We start from the raw sequence: 17,745 nt of genomic DNA on the forward strand, positions 1-17,745 counted from the left end.
CGCAGTCGGTCACAACGAGTCTTTCAATGTTAACATTTTACAATCTTTTCACTCACTTTTTTATATCAATAACACATCAAAGGTCAAACCAGAATGTCGACACACATTTTTATTGATCTGCACTAAACAACCTCTTTATCACCTGGCTTGTTATCACTTCTTCTTTTTACTTTATTGTAACACAAGAGCACTTTTGATGCCATTTTTGCATCATGACGCCTGTGATTTCTTGGCTGCTGTTGTGTGGGATGTGTTCTGCTTTGCACTAAGCCTTACTGGGATGTAACTGCCTCCATCGCCCTAATCCAACGCTTTTACGCAGTTTTTCTGTTTTTTAATAATAATAATAATAATAATAATAATGGATTGCATTTATACAGCGCTTTTTGAGACCCTCAAAGCGCTTTACAATTCCATGATTCATTCACACACTGGTGAAGGCAAGCTACAGTTGTAGCCACAGCTGCCCTGGGGCAGACTGACAGAAGCCAGGCTGCCATATCGCGCCATCGGCCCCTCTGGCCAACACCAGTAGGCGGTAGGTGAAGTGTCTTGCACACGGACACAACGACCGAGACTGTCCGAGCCGGGGCTCGAACCGGCAACCTTCCGATTACAAGACGAACTACCAACTCTTGAACCATGATCGCCCTTTTTTTGTTTTTTTTTTTGTTTTTTTACGTAAGACAACATTCGATCAGGGATGTTTTGCTTCCACGAGCGTCTCTAGCTTGCTTGCCACCATCCTCGCACACCATCAGTGAGCTTCACCTGACTGAACCCGTCAGGGCTCCTTTTCTTTATATGTTACACTGTAATAACTCCCACTGTCTGGCATCTGTTTGAACAGAGTCACCTTCGGCTGAACTTTTATAAATGATATAGAATTTGCCTCTCTGTGGGAAATGGAAAATTAGGTTAAGTACACAGTGACTCAGTGGTTCCTCAGTAGCATTCAGGAACCATAGGCCCATGTTGCAAATCTGCTGCGTCACAATTGTGTAAAGATTTGTGCGCAAGATCTGACGTGTTAGGCGTTGTTCCTACGACGTCATTATTAATGCTTTTCATGGGTTCTTATTACAAAAGGCTCAAGTTATGTCATAGCTTTGCATGTTCCAGGAAGAATACTACTTCCCCTTAATATGGCCTCAAAATAATGCACAACTAATGTGATAACGTAGGCAAAGCAGTTGTGTCATGTAGTAGACCGCAGACGAGACAGCCTTGAGTTATTTTTGAAAAGGTAGATTTCTGAAAACTAAAACTAGACTAATTGAAATAAAATAAGTCAAACCGGACTTTTCGGTGCTTTTTGACGGGACATAAATTCCAATCTCCCAGGTGAAAGGAACCCACAAATCCACCACAACCTGTTAAACTGATTCAAATCTTTGCATCGTGGTGTTTACGTTTTTCCCTTAAAGCTGGCCTTGGAACCACATCATCATACGTGAGCACCAGATGCATCACACACGCACAACATCTACCAGGGATAGCCCTCCTGGAAGAATCCTGTCATTTATATTCTCTCATTAAAAGGGAGACTCCTTTGCAGTTTTATTACAAAACTAAACACAGAGGACAGGATTACCATGAACCGGTGCAGAGAAACGGAGACGGATTGGCATGAGAATAAAACTGGCCACCTTTAACATAGTTTACTGTGTGCACAAATGGAGAAACACAACTGTGTGGGTGCAACTCTCACTGCTTATGTGCAGACACACTGTTGCTGCTGCCAGGAAGTGCTTCCTTCCCTCTTAATGGTAACAAGAGATGGCTACACCAGCGAGTGCACCATTGGTCAAGCCATCCTCATCTTTACAGTTCTTCTAAGGCTTCTCGGCTGTTGTTACAAGTGTAACCCTGGTTAAGGATAATAATAATAATAACATGTATAAAGATATAGTAGATTCTTTTTTAATTTTTTTATACTTCAGATTTATTTGTGTTGTGTAGTCCAATGGCGAGTAAAATGTTCCAAAATATGTGCACCATCTAAAGAGTCTGTTCTGAATGACAATGAAGTGGCTATTTTATGTAGTGGGCTAATAACAGCCTCCATAGCCAGCTTAATGTTTGGGGGATCCCCCCTCAAGAAAAGAGAAATTCTAAAAACTTTTTTTGCAAATAAACAATAACATAAAATATCTGATGGCGAGGCCTGATAAAAAAAAATTTAACAAAAAACCCAGAGAGCGTGCAGCTCTTAAATGTCCCATAAGGCTAATTTGTCGTTAGTGACACAATAAAGTTCACTTTATAAATAAAGCACAGCTTTGCCTCGAGTCAGACGGCTTATCGGAGGCAGCAAGTTGCTTCTTATCAAACATTTTACAGCAGAGTTAGTCGGAAGACGTTATTTAGACTACGAGTTTCTTACTCATGAACGCTGACATTAGCTGAGTCATTTTTCCGTCTGCTTCAGCGGCTGCTGAGTAACTAGGTCATAAACGTCGAAACTGACTGCTTGAGAAAAACAGTTTAAATATTACAGAAACTGGAAACAAACTTTGGTAAACAGGTGTCATGTTCGTCACTGGAAAAGAGAAAAGAGACGCTGGTATTTAAGCCAGTTAAGAAAATGTGGCAATTAGTGGTTTCACTCCAACTGCACAGCAGATTAGCACTGTGGGTGTTTAACTCGGTAACTACAGTACTCATTACTCACTGACCACAGTTTCCCCTCGATGACTAAAAACGAACCTTGAATTCTGAATTTAGACCTTTTTTTTGAGAAGTCTGATATTGAAACAATGACAAAGTATTTGTGAATCAATCTGAAAAAGACAAAGAAAAAAAAATCTGCAGAACTTGTGATTTATGTTTTTGTTATTAGAGAGATATTTTTAACACTGTGTGGCTGACAGCTCGTGTTTTCATTAACCCTTCACTCTAACTTTGTGTGTTTGCAGCACAAAACGACCTGGAAACCAGCGTAGTGGGACTTACCCTCTCAGAATATTTCTGACAATTTTATCTTGAATTCAAATTCCCCCAAAAGGTCTTGAAATATCAGGCGGAGGCTGCAGGCTTTAGTCTGAACAACCTTTTTGTGGGTGTTTCTTCTTAAATTACTATATATGCTTTCGCTAGTCATTTAACATCTGTCAGAAATCTAAGAATTTCTCCAGAAGTTTTCAAAAATAGACAAAATAAAACCCCCCTAGGAACTGAAAGAGGTCAACGACAGTGGCAAAAAACAAATTAGAGCTCAGGAGATACTAATAGCATACAAAATACAAAAAGTCCACTGGCCACAATACCTGTGTCACCTCACTCTGCAGTTCCCCTCTGGTGAGCTTTAGCCTCTTTCAGCTCACTGTTTTGGCTTTTACAACCTCCAGTTTGAATTCAGGCTCAGCTAAAGTCACATTACACACAGATTCAACAAGTTGCTCCCTCGGAGATAATGGTCCATATTGGCATGACAGCATCACACAGTTGCTCCACATCCTGCTGCACCAGATCCCAAAGGTTCTCTAGTGGAGTGAAATCTGGTGACTGTGGAGGCCATTTGAGGACAGTGAACTCATTGTCATGTTCAAGAAACAAGATGATCTGAGCTTTGTGACATCCTGCTGGACGCAACAACACTCAGGCTGTGGTGTTCAAAATGTTCAGCAGAAAGTCTGACCCCCCCACAGCATTACACCAGCATCAAGAGCAGCTCTGAGCCTTTGATAGAAAGTGGGACTTAACCATGCTTTAATGTTATTTGTGTACTGCCCAATAAATTCTGACCCTACAATCCAAATTGCAGCAGAAATTGAGACCAGGCAATGTTTTTCCAATTGTGTACTGTCCAATTTTGCTGAGCCTGTGCGAACTATAACCTGAATTTTCTGTTTTCAGATGTCAGGTGATCTTCTGCTGCTGTAGCCCACCTGCTCTTCTGCATACCTTGTTTGTAACAACTGATTATTTGAGTAACTGTTGCCTTCCTATCAGCCTGAAGCAGTCTGGCCATTCTCCACAGACCTCTGACCTCAACAAGGCACGGCCACTGACAAGATATGTTCTCTTTTTCCAAGAGAATCCAAGTAGATCAGCAGTTTATGGACTGCTCAGATGAGCCCATCTGGCACTGACAATCATGTCACTTAAATCACTTGTCTTCCTCAGTCTGATGCTCAATTTAAACCACATCCCTACATGCACTGAGTTGCTGCCGTCTGACTGGATGATTAGAGATGTCCACTAAAAAGCAATAGAACAAGTGTACCTATTAAAGTGGCCCATAAGTATGTTCTTGGTGAAAAAAGTAATGAAACATCGAAAGGTTTTTAATTACTGTGGGGAAAAAAAAAAATCAGTGGACACAATTTGTGGGTCACATCTTTCAACTGACGCATCTGCCTCCCTGTTTCTCTGTGTGTGCTTGATGTCCAGACACGTATCCCTTTTGATAACACGATCAACTTAAGGGCGATAACATGTCAGTGTTGTGGTTACAGCTCGTTGCTGTGCTCAGACAATTGGCTAATGCAGGTATAATACAGCAGGCCAGAAACATGATCATGTCACAATGCAGTCTGCAGCTGTTTGACCAACAGCAGCAGATCAAATAACTACCACAGCATTCAGCTCTGTGTGATAAGGGGAAGTTGAGGGAGAAACAGGAAAGGTAAGTGTTAAAGCTCCTGCTATACATCTGCCTATAGAACAAGGGGATTTTTTCCCCTTCTGCTTAAGTAGCTGTACATTGATTTTAAATAACCACATCTCACTTCTCTGGAAACATCCAGCGCAGGTGACTGACCTACTGAGCTCCATGAAAAGCACTCTTCTCCTTCTTGAGCAGATCTGTTCCCATTTTCAGAGGAAGAAACCCATACCCATTACTCTTAAGATAAACATGGCTCTTCCTGCACTTATATCACATGACCCTTGCGGTTACTTGTCAGTCAAAAGGTCACATGATTATCCACCCGATGTTTGTCATGTGATAACCTCAGCGGGCTGCGGTCAACCAGTTTGTAATGATGATATTTACATTTTATTAAACAAATATGGTGGAAAAAAAAAACCAACACGTCTCACCTGCGTCTTGCCCTGCTGCCCGTAAACGATCTTGGTCGGGATGATTTTGGTGGCGGTGGCCTGGGACCCGGAGCTCATGCCTTTGGGCTGGGTGACGATCATTTTAGTGATGGGTCTGGAGGCGGTGATGATTGCAGGTTTGGTCCCCTGAACTGCCTGAAGGCCCTTTTCCCCCTGCAGCATACGCAGCAAGCTCATTAGGATTCTTTTTAGCCAAATTCAAATTAAAAACAAAACAAAACAAAAAAACGAATAAAACTGAATAAAAGAAAAAGAAGCACGAATTGCAAGAAACCTAATTTAAAACATAAATTTGTGGGAACCCATACTCACTGACCAAATCTGGTGGGAACTATAGACTTCCAACCTCCCCCCCCGTTTCCACTAATTTCACCACTGAGTCAATCCCCATAGACTCCCACATTACAATTCCCAACTTTAAAGATCAAACTGTTTACAGTCACGCACAAAAACATGTTTTTTGGTCTCTATAGATAGGTTCCCCCTTCACAATAACTGTACAGGGGTTGAAATTTCTTTTAGAACTCATGTACTTGGATGAGGTTTAACATTAGCAGGGCAGCCATAGGCAGCTGTTCAAACACTGAACCTCCCGACTGTTCGTTGCCTGTTGATGTTTGGTTTTTTTTTGCAGTTTTCTGACAAATAACATGACCTGTTGTGAGCACAGCCCATACAAAAAGTTTGTACTTCTGACTTGGTGACTGAAATTCAAATTTTTCCCATGACAGATTTGTCCGTCTAAGGATTGCAGCCATTCAACCATTGCTAGCGTTAGTTAACGTTACACATGGGTAACTTCAAAAGACCAACAAGGCAGCAGCCAAAAGGCCAGGAACCACTGTCTTTCATATGTGTCGCGGATAATTACAACAAAATAAAATGACACGACCAAGGCAAAAACTGTGGTATTTTGTAAATATAATAATAAACGCAAATTCACTGTGTAATTGTGTAACAGCGTCCTCCTGAAATGCCCCAATAACATTGAGAGTAACATCCTCCTCTCTGCCCCTTAATGGTCTCTGGTCGCTATGGTAACACGCAAATATTTCTTTCAAAATAAGACGCAAAACTACAACACGGGAAAAGACCCAGAGAAACCGAGTTAATGATAAAAACCCTGAAAACCATAAACTTCGCACCCGAGCCTCAACTCTCGCGGCTGGTACCAAACAGCTCATGGCCCGGTACCGGCCCGTGGCCCAGGGTTGGGGACCGCTGATATAAAACATCTGAAATAATTACAATGGTCGTTACATTTTCAGAAATATTGACCTCTAACCTTCACCTTGAGGTTGAGGTCACAGAAATTCAAACTCATCAGCCATTTTTAGACGACACACCTATGGTACTGTTTTAAAAATCCTACTTTGCCTTGTTCTCGAGTTATCCAGTACAATGACCAAAGTGGCTAAAGATGTCTAATAGAGGTTTAGTTTCTGAAGATCACCATTAGCTGCAGAAACGCAGCAGCTATTCTTCCTGTGGTCGCAGATCTTTGCATTTTGACAATGCATCATAAGACACACACTTAAACCATATAACTGACACGTCTACTCACATTCTTCATAAACTATTTAGGTAGAGCAAAAGCAAGCTAGCTTTGCTACAATATCTGAATCTGAAGCAGGACGCAGTGACTTAAAGTAAAGAACTGGGCTTGTAAATCTGAGTGGTGAAAGTGAAAGAAGCAGTGAACTGGTGGGCCCGGGGATCAGGCTGTGGTCAGCTGTCAGGTGTAAATATGTGAACATGATGAGGGATTTCCTGAAAATTCCCCTGAATTAATAAAGTTAAATCTGTCAAAGACTTTATAAATAATGAGGTAAAAACACAGCAGGCTTAATATTTTGAAAGCAAACACAAACTAATTACAGCCGGGAAGTCCGCATGATTTCCCCAATAACCAGTTCTGCACTACACCTCATATGTTGGTTACACAAGCATTTTATATTATTGATATTAAATATTACATAATGTTGAATTAAGCTCTAGACAGACAGACTAATCTTTCTCTCTTGTATAAAAAAAAAAAAAAAAAAAGGTTAACTGCTCCTATGAGTTTAGCGCACGTGTGAGAATGCTATCACGCTCATCAACTGACCCCAGCATTTAACAGCGTGGTGACCACATTCTTGCCGGGCAGTCCCTGGATGGTCGCTCCTTTGCCCGTGGTTTTCTGCACCACGATGACGTTGGGCTTGGAGGTCATGGGGATGGTGGTGATCTTAGTCGTCGTGCCTGCAGCGGACGAGAACTGATGAGAAACTTGCACTGAACGTAGAAGCGCTCTAGACCTCCCTCTGACTCACCGGACACGATGTTGCTGCTGATGATCTTTCCTCCCAGAGTGGCCAGAGACTTGGGCACCACGGTGATGATGCTGCCGCTGGTGGTCTTGACGTAAGTGGTCCCGCCACTGGAGGCTGATATTCTGGCCCCGATGTTGGGACTAACAGTGGGTCTCGTGTAGGTGGTCTGGGTAGCTACACGAAGGAATACAGAATTACTGTTGTCCACCTTAAAGATATCGACAGGAGCGTCTCCATCGAGGATTAAATTAAGCTGCCACATTACCGGTGAGATAATTAACTCCGTTTAAATAGTCTATGATTAAATCTGAATGACAAAGAGTCACAGGTGTCATTACAGTTTTACTCTGGTCACAAAGACGACCTTTAAGTTACACGCGATCTCTCCTTTCCTGGATCAGATGTGGAGTTTTTGATCCCCTCGCCCCCACTCACCTGTGGGCTGAGTGACCAGCTTTGTGGTCATGATGGCTCCGTTGCTACTGACAACCATGATGGGAGAAGAGCTGCTGCTGGACAAAGCCGCCGAAGGCTTGGGCAGGATTTTGCTGGGCTGCACCTGCTGAGTGATGATCTTCACCCCTGCACACAAACCACACATTAACAAACAGTGCGGTCGTATCACGATATTCACTTTCTAAACAGATTCACTGTCGTGCTTTGTTTCTTTTCAAACAGCTGTGCGTCATATGAAAGAAAATGGTTAACCACCAGCAAAAGGCAAAAAAAAAAAAAAAAGATATGAGCTTATTTTGTGAAATAGATATAATACAGGTATTGCAAACAGCACGTGGTTAAAATGAAATAAAATGACAGAACTGAAACACAAACACACAATAAAGGCTCGTCATGGTTACCGGACTCTTGTTTGATCTGAATGGTGGGCTTGGCTCCCGGTGAGGAGGTGGTGGTCTGGGTCTGACCGACGTTGGACGCTCCTAAAGGCGAGCTCTGCTGCAGCTGTTTGGGTGACTGTTGTTTGGGGAACTGGGCCAGGATCTGAGTGGGTGAGGCCATTAGTGTCTTCGGTGAAGGAAGTCTGGCTGTAGAGACCTTCACTCCAGCTGAAACTCCACCTGCAACCGACAACTTTGACGGTAAGATACAAAACCTAACAGGTGACGTCCCAGAGAAGGTTCCTCCCCCTCATGTCTAATGTTATGTTTGCAAAACTAGAAGATTGAACATTTAAGAGAGATTATCTGGTTAAAATCATATTAAAACCCACGAGCTTAAATCTTTTTACACTAATGACTCAAAATCATTTTAATCAGTAAAGTATCATTAACATTATTTTAATGTGTTTTCACAAAAAACTATTTTACAAAGGTTAACTTAATATTACTTTGTCATGTCTATCCACTTATACTAATACTGCCTTTTTCCCTCTCTTGAGCAACTAAGCTGTTGATAACATGACAGTTTTGAGTCTTTATGGCATGCTGACATTAAGCAATTAAGGCCAGATACACCATGAAAGGTGGAAGACACTCGAAGAATTCAATTGGATAATTTGCCAAAAGCAAGGATGGTGGTAAAAATAACTTTTGGTGCAAGGTGGAAACTTTTTAAGGATTTTTTAAATCAGATTTTGTAGATCTATATGTGCAGTTTGAAAGTCCTGGTGACCGCTTTTAAATAATGTTTCTGAATGGAAAGACTTGCTTCTAGAAGATGATGGATCGTATCAGATTATATAACCCAGGCTTGGCCAGCTCCAGGCCTCGAGGGCCAGTGTCCTGCAGGTTTTAGATATTACCCTGGGTCAGCACACCCAAATCCAATGATTAGTTCATTGCCAGGTCTCTGGAGAACTTCAAGAGATGTTGAGGAGGTAATTTAACCATTTAAATCAGCTGCGATGGATCAAGGACACATGTAAAACCTGCAGGACACCGGCCGGCACTGGCTTGGACACCACTGATATAACCGATCCAGTGATTTCAGCTCGTACTGGAAAGATAAGGTACGTCCCTAACAAGTAATAGTAGTACTCTACTGCTAGAGTAGTAAATGAACAGAAATGAAATCAGCAGCTATATTAATAACTACATAAACTGAGTCATCAAGAAGTCAGAGTTTTACTGCTTTACCCTAATATTTGACATATTTATTCACTCAAATTTATTTTTATAAATTTAATTAGCTGAAATGTTAAGTTGTTATTCTCTGCTGCCCCCAAGTGGACAAAACAGTTAATAATACAGCTTTAAATTCATGTGTCGTATCATGCAATCCAACCTACAAAGCACTGGAGTTTAAAGGCACAGAGCCATGGAACAGTACAACCAAACTGAATAATTATCATTGAGAATAATCTGGTGTTTTTTTGATTCACTAACTAACTAATTTATTTTGAGCCCTGCTGTTCTCTTGGCACCTTTGGGAGCACACGTTTTTGTTTTGTCTGAAGATGGACCTGGCAGAAAAACTGAGCACAGAGGAGGAACCTACACGGTGTGACCGTCGACATGACCGCTGATGGTGTGGAGGAGACCACTGTGGTCACAGCGATGGTGTTGGGGTTCGTGGAAGTGCTGGAGCTGGCTGGAAAAACCACCGTCTGCTTTTGTGTGGGTGTGGTCAGCACAGAGGTGGACCCCAGCTTTGACACAGCGGTGGCGTTGTTGTGGGCGTGGGACTTGGACAGGATGTTGGGCACGAAATTGGAACTCGGGGAAGTCGTCACGATGATCACCTGTTGAAACACGAGACGTTTAAACTCAGAAGCAGCGTCTAGAGAGACGAGCCGAGGTAGGGTTCGACTGTCACCTTCTGCGTGGTGGTGCTGGTCGTCTGGATGGTGGGCTTGGTGAAGGTGATCTTGACGGGGGACAGGTGAGGCGGTAAGGAGTTGGCGATGCTCTGCATGATGCTGCTCATCTTGGGGCTGCCGCTCACGGGCACCGTGATGTTCTTGGATACCGGCGGGGACACCTTAGTAACTTCTTTCAGCATCACCGGAGACGAGCTGGACGAGTTCGTGCGCCTTCGCTTGCGAGGCTTCTCGTCCTCATCGGAACAACTAACACCTGAAAGGCGAAATCAGCGGGAAAAATTAAGGATGACTGAGACTGTATCACTGAGTAGGGATACACTTGAGGATTTTGCTTTTTAATTGCTGATAATCAAGAAGTACTAACTGCGATCAAGACAAGATGACTGAGATTAAATAATAAATCAGTCAGCAGAATGTTATTCAGTCTATTTCACTGACTGTACTTGGCTTGTGACAGAAATGTAACATTAAACCCTAAAATAAAAGAAAGTTTATGGGGTAAAAATTATGAATTAACAACTACCAGTAAAAATCCTAATCTGCAAATTTCTACACAGTTCTATAACTTAACTCATTCATAAATCAAAACCTCTTAATTACATCTTTAGTTCTAATGATGTACAGATGCTCTGTCTTCCGGTGCCTCATTCCCGCGCTACATTCTCCTGTCACACATTGTTTCTACCAGCTGTTTAATCGGCAGCAGATGCTGGTGGGATTGTCAAACCTGAGCCAACATGTCCTAACAGACGCCATGTTTAGGAAACTCAGATCTCACATTCCCAGCCAGTTTAGTCTGGAGTGTGGGGAGAGTATGTGAATCACTGGTGCTAAGAGAGACAGCAGTTTAAAATCACCTTGTAACAAACAGACAAGCATCGCAGTGCCCCCTTTAGGCTGAGCAGTAGATTTTTCTTTTTTTAAATATACAAACCACAGTCTCTCCCTCCTTATCTTCAATTCCAAACTCTATTATAAAAACATAACATGAAAGCTGAAGAAGAGTACATCCCACTCCGAGGTTAAAGAACGCATCAATAAAATGACATTTACTTCAAAGTTATTTAGACATTTTACTCAAAGACATCGGCACTCATTTAAATGAGAAACTGTTTCTGGAGGGCTGGAAATTTCTTTCAAGTCTGAACACGTTCAAATGCAAAAGAAGTGATTTCAAGTGCAGCACCTCTCTGCCATCAGTTACAAGAAATAAAGCACTAAAGAACAGTGTTGGTCAAGTTACTTGAAAAAAGTAATCAGTAACTAATTACTGATTACTTCCCCAAAAAAGTAATCCCGTTACTTTACTGATTGCTTATTTTCAAAAGTAATTAATTACTTAGTTACTTTTTAAAAACACGATTTACAACCCGAAGAGGTGATAAAGTGATAGATCTTTCAGCCCAATTCTACTTTTTCTACATAATCCATCATACAAAATGTAATCAAATTGAAAAGTCTCTTTTTAAAACTTGTTTTATCAGTTTTAATCTTTTAACTTTATGCATCAAGCAAAAATTGAATTATATGCAACATTCTCTGACTGGAAGAAATTAGTTTAACATTTAAACCTATTTTCTACACATTCCAGCACATAAAATAAAATATTTTGTGTGTTTACACTCACTCTTTCAAATAGATGCAAGTAAAACACAGCAGAAAATAAATACGGTCCTGTTGCTCTATTTTCACCTGTAAAGCAGGACTCCGGTAGGCGGAGGTTTACCCTGGTGCAGGTGTGCCGCGGTCAGTTGAAGAATCCGCGAGTTTCTCTGTGAGTTTCCCATCACGTCGTAGCTACTCGGTGCTTGCTTGGAAGTTTAGGGGTTTTTTCGCTGTAAAAAGAAGTTTTCTTCCCACGCACGATGGACGCTAATGTTTTTGTCACTTTTTATGGAATCAAACTCAAAGTAAGGTCAGTACTTCCACGCTTTAAACGCTGCACGCTCATACTCTCTCCCACAATCGATATGTGATCCATTGTTGATCTGCACACAGCTGTTGTCACTAACGGCGCACTCGCTTACGTCACTGTCGTGAGACAGTCTCGCAAAAAATCACGGTTTTAGTAACGCAGTAACGCAGCGTTCCTACGGGAAAGTAACGGTAATCGAATTACCGTTTTTGCAATAGTAATCCCTTACTTTACTCGTTACTTGAAAAAAGTAATCAGATTACAGTAACGCGTTACTGCCCATCTCTGCTAAAGAATAAAGCTCATTATTTACATAGCACTAGCTTACAACAACAGTTGTCGCATGGGGGTTTTATAGTGTAAGGTAAAGACTGTACAAAGGTAAAGAGACAACACCAGTGAGCCAGCACTTGGCGACAGTGGGGAGGAAGAACTTTCTTTTTAAAAAGTGACTTTTGGTAGAAAGAGACTCGGGGAAGTTACGGGGAAACTGAGGAGAAGAAAAAGAGGCCAGATCAGCAAGTGGTGAGAAAAAAAAAATGTTCAGTGCATCATGGGAAATCCCCCAGCAGCCTGAGCCTACAGCAGCATAACTAAGGTTAACTAAGATTAAGCCCAATCTTAAAAGTAGAGAGACTGTCTGCCTCGTGAATCCAAACTGGGATCTGCTTCCATGAGGTCTGCTCTCAAATATGTCAAACTAATCATTTAAGGGACTATGTTTGTGAGTGTGAGGTTTGAAAGTTAATACAGAGTTAAAATTAAGCACAAAATCAGCAAAAATCTTCAGACTCATGTTACGGTTCAGTCTTCCCAACATCTCACACCCATCATTTGCCTCTTCCACTGAGCTCTTATAAACCGTCTAACAGAGAAGAAAAATACAAACTTACACCCAGCAAGTCAGCATATGAAGACAAACACAGACAAACCAGAAGGTTTGGTGACAACTGTGACAGAGAAACTGAGAGATCGCTGGGATCCTGCTGATATGTTAGAAAGGCTTTCTCTAACTGAGCACTTGTGCTGGTTTAAATAACACATATGTAAATAAAGGATGACAGTTTTGGTAACTTGTGTTATTTAATGACATGTTAATTAGCCATGCAGTTAGCCTCCTCCCTGAAAAGTATTTTTAATTTTATTTATATAGCAGCAAATCACAACAGTCGGCTCAAGTTATGTTGCTATTTATTATTTCCCTTTCATGTTGCTTCCGTCCAAAGCAAGAGAAAAGTTGATACGATGTTGCTGACACTCACTTTTCACATACACAGTGCTGCCGCTGGGCAGCACCACCACGTTGGATGAAGGGCTGGGTGGCCGTGGAGATTTCACTGTTGCTCCTATAGGGCCGCTGGTCGCCGTGGTGCTGGTGGAGGTGCAGGTGGTGCTCGTGTAGGAGTAGCACACCACGACTACAGGGAGGAAATGAAACACATCATTCAATGCCCAAAGTGTTTGAAAACAGCCAGAGTCCGATGCAAAGTGAATGTTTCTGGCTTTACCCTCTTTGTTCCCCGTTTCAGCTGGCAGCAGGAGGGAGGCGTTCTGATTGGCCGTGGCGCTGGCCACAGCGTTAGCTGTGACTGTAAAGGCCGTCTGGGGAACCAGCCTCGGCATCAAAGGAACAAGCCTCCGCCCTTCAATGGACCACTCAGAGGAGCTGTTTGGACCCGACATGCTGAAAAAGAAAAAGAACGGAAATCTGATTAGAGGACGGCACGAGAGGAAACATTATAAGTCCTCAAAGTTACTCAGGCTCAGAGTCAGGGTACAACAAAGGCCTGTTTAAAACCTAAAGCTTTTATTTCCACATGCTTTCACTCCACACCTTACAGTTTGACAAGCACTGGAGCAGAGGTTGGTTAAATAAATAGCCAAATAGCTCATTGTTGCTAAAGTGAATGAGGAAAAGACTAATGAAAACTTTGAGGAAAACCTGAATACGTCCCTTTTGCTCTCCTCCACAGACATTACAGAGCTGGACTTAAACAGTCTCATACTTACTGATAAGCGATGGTGGTGAGGCGCTCATCGTTGACAGCCCTGCGGACCTCTGCGCGATGACGCTCTGTAGAGATGCTGTGAGGGCAAGGGTAAAAAGGAAAGGCTGGTTTTAAATAAACCTAACTCTGCAAGCAAAAATGAAAGAAACTATTTAAAAACAACAAATATTACCCGAGGATTTTAGTGAGCTCGCCCAGCAGATCCTTCTTGTCCTTTGTCAGGTCTCCTTGGGCTCTCAGAGCGCTGATGACCCCAGCGTACGCCTCCAGCTCTGCAACACACAAACATCAGTCTGTAAATGTTGCAGGTCTTTTGCATATAAAAGAGATTCAATCAGAGCCACTGATAACATTGCACTGCTTTGAGCTCACCCAGTTTCCGCAGAATTCTTTTGCACTCATCCCTGCCCAGGTCAAGGATGGTGGGCCACACCACCGGCATGGTACCAGCTAGCACTGGTTTCTCCAGCTGAATCATTGGCTAAGAAGACAGTAAGCAAGAAGGCAAGTTAGGACTCGATTTCCCATAAACCACAGTGCTTCATGGTTAAGCTCACCAGGCCCCGTGCACTCTTTCTTCAAGAGCTTCAGCAAACTGTCATTCCATGGAGGTAAATTGGACTCATCACGATATAACAAGCAGACTTTTTCCTGAATATAAAACATGTCAGCACAAAGAGTTTTACGACCAGGACTAGCAAAAATAAAACCGTTAAAACTATTTTTATACAGAATTTAATTTACTCAAGCGCAAATATATTTATGTTTATCGAATGGCCAAAAATAACAGGGAAACGCTAAGACTTCTAATAATTAAGGTAACACAGATTCTGTTTTATATGAACCATATAAAATAGGCCAAATCCTGATGAGGTCTCTGACGTAAACAAAGGGGACAGTCATTAAATGTGGAAATGAACCGCTTCTCCTTTGTTTCCCTTACATGTAGCGACATCTAAAAATCAATATGGGACAGATACCACAAATTTTAACAAAATAAATAACAATATTATAACAGTGACAACACAATGATTTGGAAATGGTCTCATATCTACATGGCACCTTTCTCTAGTCTTTCTCACTACTCCAAGCCACTGTAGCCGTACATCAATACAGTGCTTTATTCTTCAGTATTAAGCACTTTATCTACCTCACCAACTGCTCTAATATGCAAGTCTTTGGACAGTAGGATGAAGGTGCTGGACTATTAAAAAACACCAAATGTCAACACATGAAAAGGTGTGATAGTCCACCTTAGGTAACAGAAGAGAGTTAAGGGAAGCAAGTTCAACCTAGCCAGGCTTTCTTTGTGATAGCTGACTTGAAAAAGCGTCAAATCCAGATCAGAGATAACAACGAAGAGAAAATATAACACTTCTGGACCATTTTAAACTGAAACGCTGAACATAAGCTGCTCTTAATTAAGTTTTTCAGCACATTACCGTGGTGATCCAAGTAAGAAAAGACCCACCTTCGTAAGAATGAAAGCTATTAACCCCTTAATCTCTCTTCATACTACACTGCTCTCCATTGTATTGTGTTCATTTGACCTGCTACCTCTGCTCTTTGCTTAAATTTAATATAGGACTTTCAATATCTGGTCACAGGAGTATGTAAGAGTATGGAACTACATTTCTTTATTTCATTACATTTTAAGTTAAAGATTATATTTTTTTAAATTGTTTCATGTATGTGCCTTTTATTATGTGTATGCCCACTTAAACTGGATATATATTACTATATATAAATATATATTAGATACATGGCCACCAATTAGACAACCTATTCATATTAATAACAAATGCTATAATCTTAACAAATGGATTGCTTTGCAAATAAAGTAGAAGAAAAACCATTATCTTGTAATTTGCATTTCTAAAACAAATACTTGCACAAGTCTGAACATGCAAAACAGTCTGCAGTTAAGCAGTCTGCAACCAGCGACTGCACTTGACTCATTTAAAGCATGCATTGCCACATCAACACAGCTGTCAGTGGAAACAGGGATGTTCAGCTATTAGACAGACGTAGTTTAGTATCACATCTTTGGTTGGTTCATTTTACTCTAGAGCAAAAAAGCTGAATGAAGAGGCTCCAAAAAGTGTGCTTTCTGTCGGGGACTGTGTACGCCTCTCCCGGCTAGATTGCCCCAGACCAGCCCGCACAGATGTCAGTAAGAGCTGAACAGTTAACAGTCGGTGTTCCGCCCATCACCGGGCCTCTCAACCAATAAACACTGCCAACAAAATACATAAAAATTCTTCTTTGGTTTAATCTAACTCAACCCTATTGCAGACTTTACATGCCGAAGAGCACTGAAGGTGCTAACACTTAGAAAAGGAAAGCGGTTTTCTCTCTGGGTCAGGCATTATGCTGTAAACAATGAAAAATGTTGCTGCTACATTTTCTGGGTCAATTTCTGTTAGTACGTCGCAAAACAACGGTGCATACCGCCTTCATCAAACTGCCCCGCGATGCTTCCAGTGCGGTGCAAATATGTCCAATAACCTCAGGATACATACTAGCATGCCCCCAGAATGAAGTACCAGTAGATGAGCATCATATTTAATCATCTTGATGACAAAAACCTTTGCAGTGGATGCTGTTAGCTTAGCTTAGCAACCTAGCTGTTTCTATGAGCCAAACGTCTCACCGTCCGGTAGCAGTGCCACTTCAAGGCCTTCGGAAAGCCGCCATCCCAATAAACATGGCCGACCGCAAGACATTTAGATAGTTTACCACATCGTGAAGGAGATCTCTAGTGAAAGTGCCAAAGAAAACGGGAGCTAAGGTGCTAAAACAGCTGATCTGCCTAAATATGTGACAATGTTTATGTTGTCTGTTTTTTTTTTTAAGTATCTGTGGTTGGCCTGTGGACGGATGCCCTTCTTGTTCGTGTAACAATCCTTGTTGCTGCTTCTTCTGTACCAGTGCACTGGTGCCCCCTACAGGCGTTTGATTGTAAGTCCGCCAAAGACAGTTGATCAGCCAGTTTACAATGAACCACATTGTCAAATAAAGATCTATAGTCTCCGGGTTGACTTAAAAAACAAAACGAAACCATAATATATAGTGCAATATCGTCAACTAAGACAAAAAAAAATAAAATCAAAGCAGGGTCAGGGCCAAAACCATTGTAAAAGACTGATATCACCTTGGCACCACCTGTTCGAACCTGCACATTCAGATTAACAGTAACACATATAGTAATATATTAATATTCTATTGATATGAAGTACGCTCATGTCAGAAAACTTTACTGCAGAATAGCTCCAGACCTGCAGACATCAACTGACCCCTGCACTTTATGGTCCAGTTGCCTCTTTTGTATTGTGTGCATGTGCTACTTTGTGATTTGCCTAATGTTTATTTCTTTTTTTGTTTTTTAAGTAACAGTTTTAAGGGATGCTTGTGTAACATTTATTTAATCATACATGAATGTATGCATGTAGTTTCAACCTTGTTGCACCACACAGGAGTGGCTCAGTGACTCATCCCAATCTCAAACTGCTTTATTTCTAATGACAACAAAGATTTCTATTCTATACTATATTTTTACATGTCACTTGTTGTCACGTGTTGCTTTGTCAATTAATAGCGAAATATTGTAATATAATAATACTTTATGCACGGATCAGTAATTGTTCTGGAAACTAAATA

General features: G+C 41.5%; 1 protein-coding gene across 5 annotated transcripts in view; it reads right to left on the reverse strand.

The window, feature by feature from the left end:
• emsy (EMSY transcriptional repressor, BRCA2 interacting) overlaps window positions 1–16,991 on the reverse strand; it is a 28,568-nt gene extending 11,577 nt beyond the window's left edge. Inside the window, exons 1-14 of one of the 5 annotated variants that reach the window (XM_004551178.4) lie at window positions 16,739–16,991; window positions 14,643–14,736; window positions 14,458–14,566; window positions 14,258–14,357; window positions 14,087–14,161; window positions 13,585–13,760; window positions 13,339–13,494; window positions 10,155–10,414; window positions 9,837–10,080; window positions 8,240–8,458; window positions 7,818–7,964; window positions 7,383–7,556; window positions 7,175–7,311; window positions 5,047–5,220 (exon numbers count right to left, since the gene is read on the reverse strand). In XM_004551178.4, coding sequence (XP_004551235.2) covers window positions 5,047–5,220; window positions 7,175–7,311; window positions 7,383–7,556; window positions 7,818–7,964; window positions 8,240–8,458; window positions 9,837–10,080; window positions 10,155–10,414; window positions 13,339–13,494; window positions 13,585–13,760; window positions 14,087–14,161; window positions 14,258–14,357; window positions 14,458–14,563 — 1,968 coding nt within the window. In that variant the 5' untranslated portion in view covers window positions 14,564–14,566; window positions 14,643–14,736; window positions 16,739–16,991. Of the gene's footprint in view, window positions 1–5,046; window positions 5,221–7,174; window positions 7,312–7,382; window positions 7,557–7,817; window positions 7,965–8,239; window positions 8,459–9,836; window positions 10,081–10,154; window positions 10,415–13,338; window positions 13,495–13,584; window positions 13,761–14,086; window positions 14,162–14,257; window positions 14,358–14,457; window positions 14,567–14,642; window positions 14,737–16,536; window positions 16,561–16,607; window positions 16,714–16,738 lie in introns of those variants that run through there. The other 4 variants (XM_076889421.1, XM_004551177.4, XM_004551176.6 and 1 more) reach the window with 4 other exon arrangements.
• Between the last annotated feature and the right edge of the window lie 754 nt (window positions 16,992–17,745).

This window comes from Maylandia zebra, linkage group LG10 (genome assembly GCF_041146795.1).
Source record: "Maylandia zebra isolate NMK-2024a linkage group LG10, Mzebra_GT3a, whole genome shotgun sequence".
Taxonomy (NCBI): domain Eukaryota; kingdom Metazoa; phylum Chordata; class Actinopteri; order Cichliformes; family Cichlidae; genus Maylandia; species Maylandia zebra.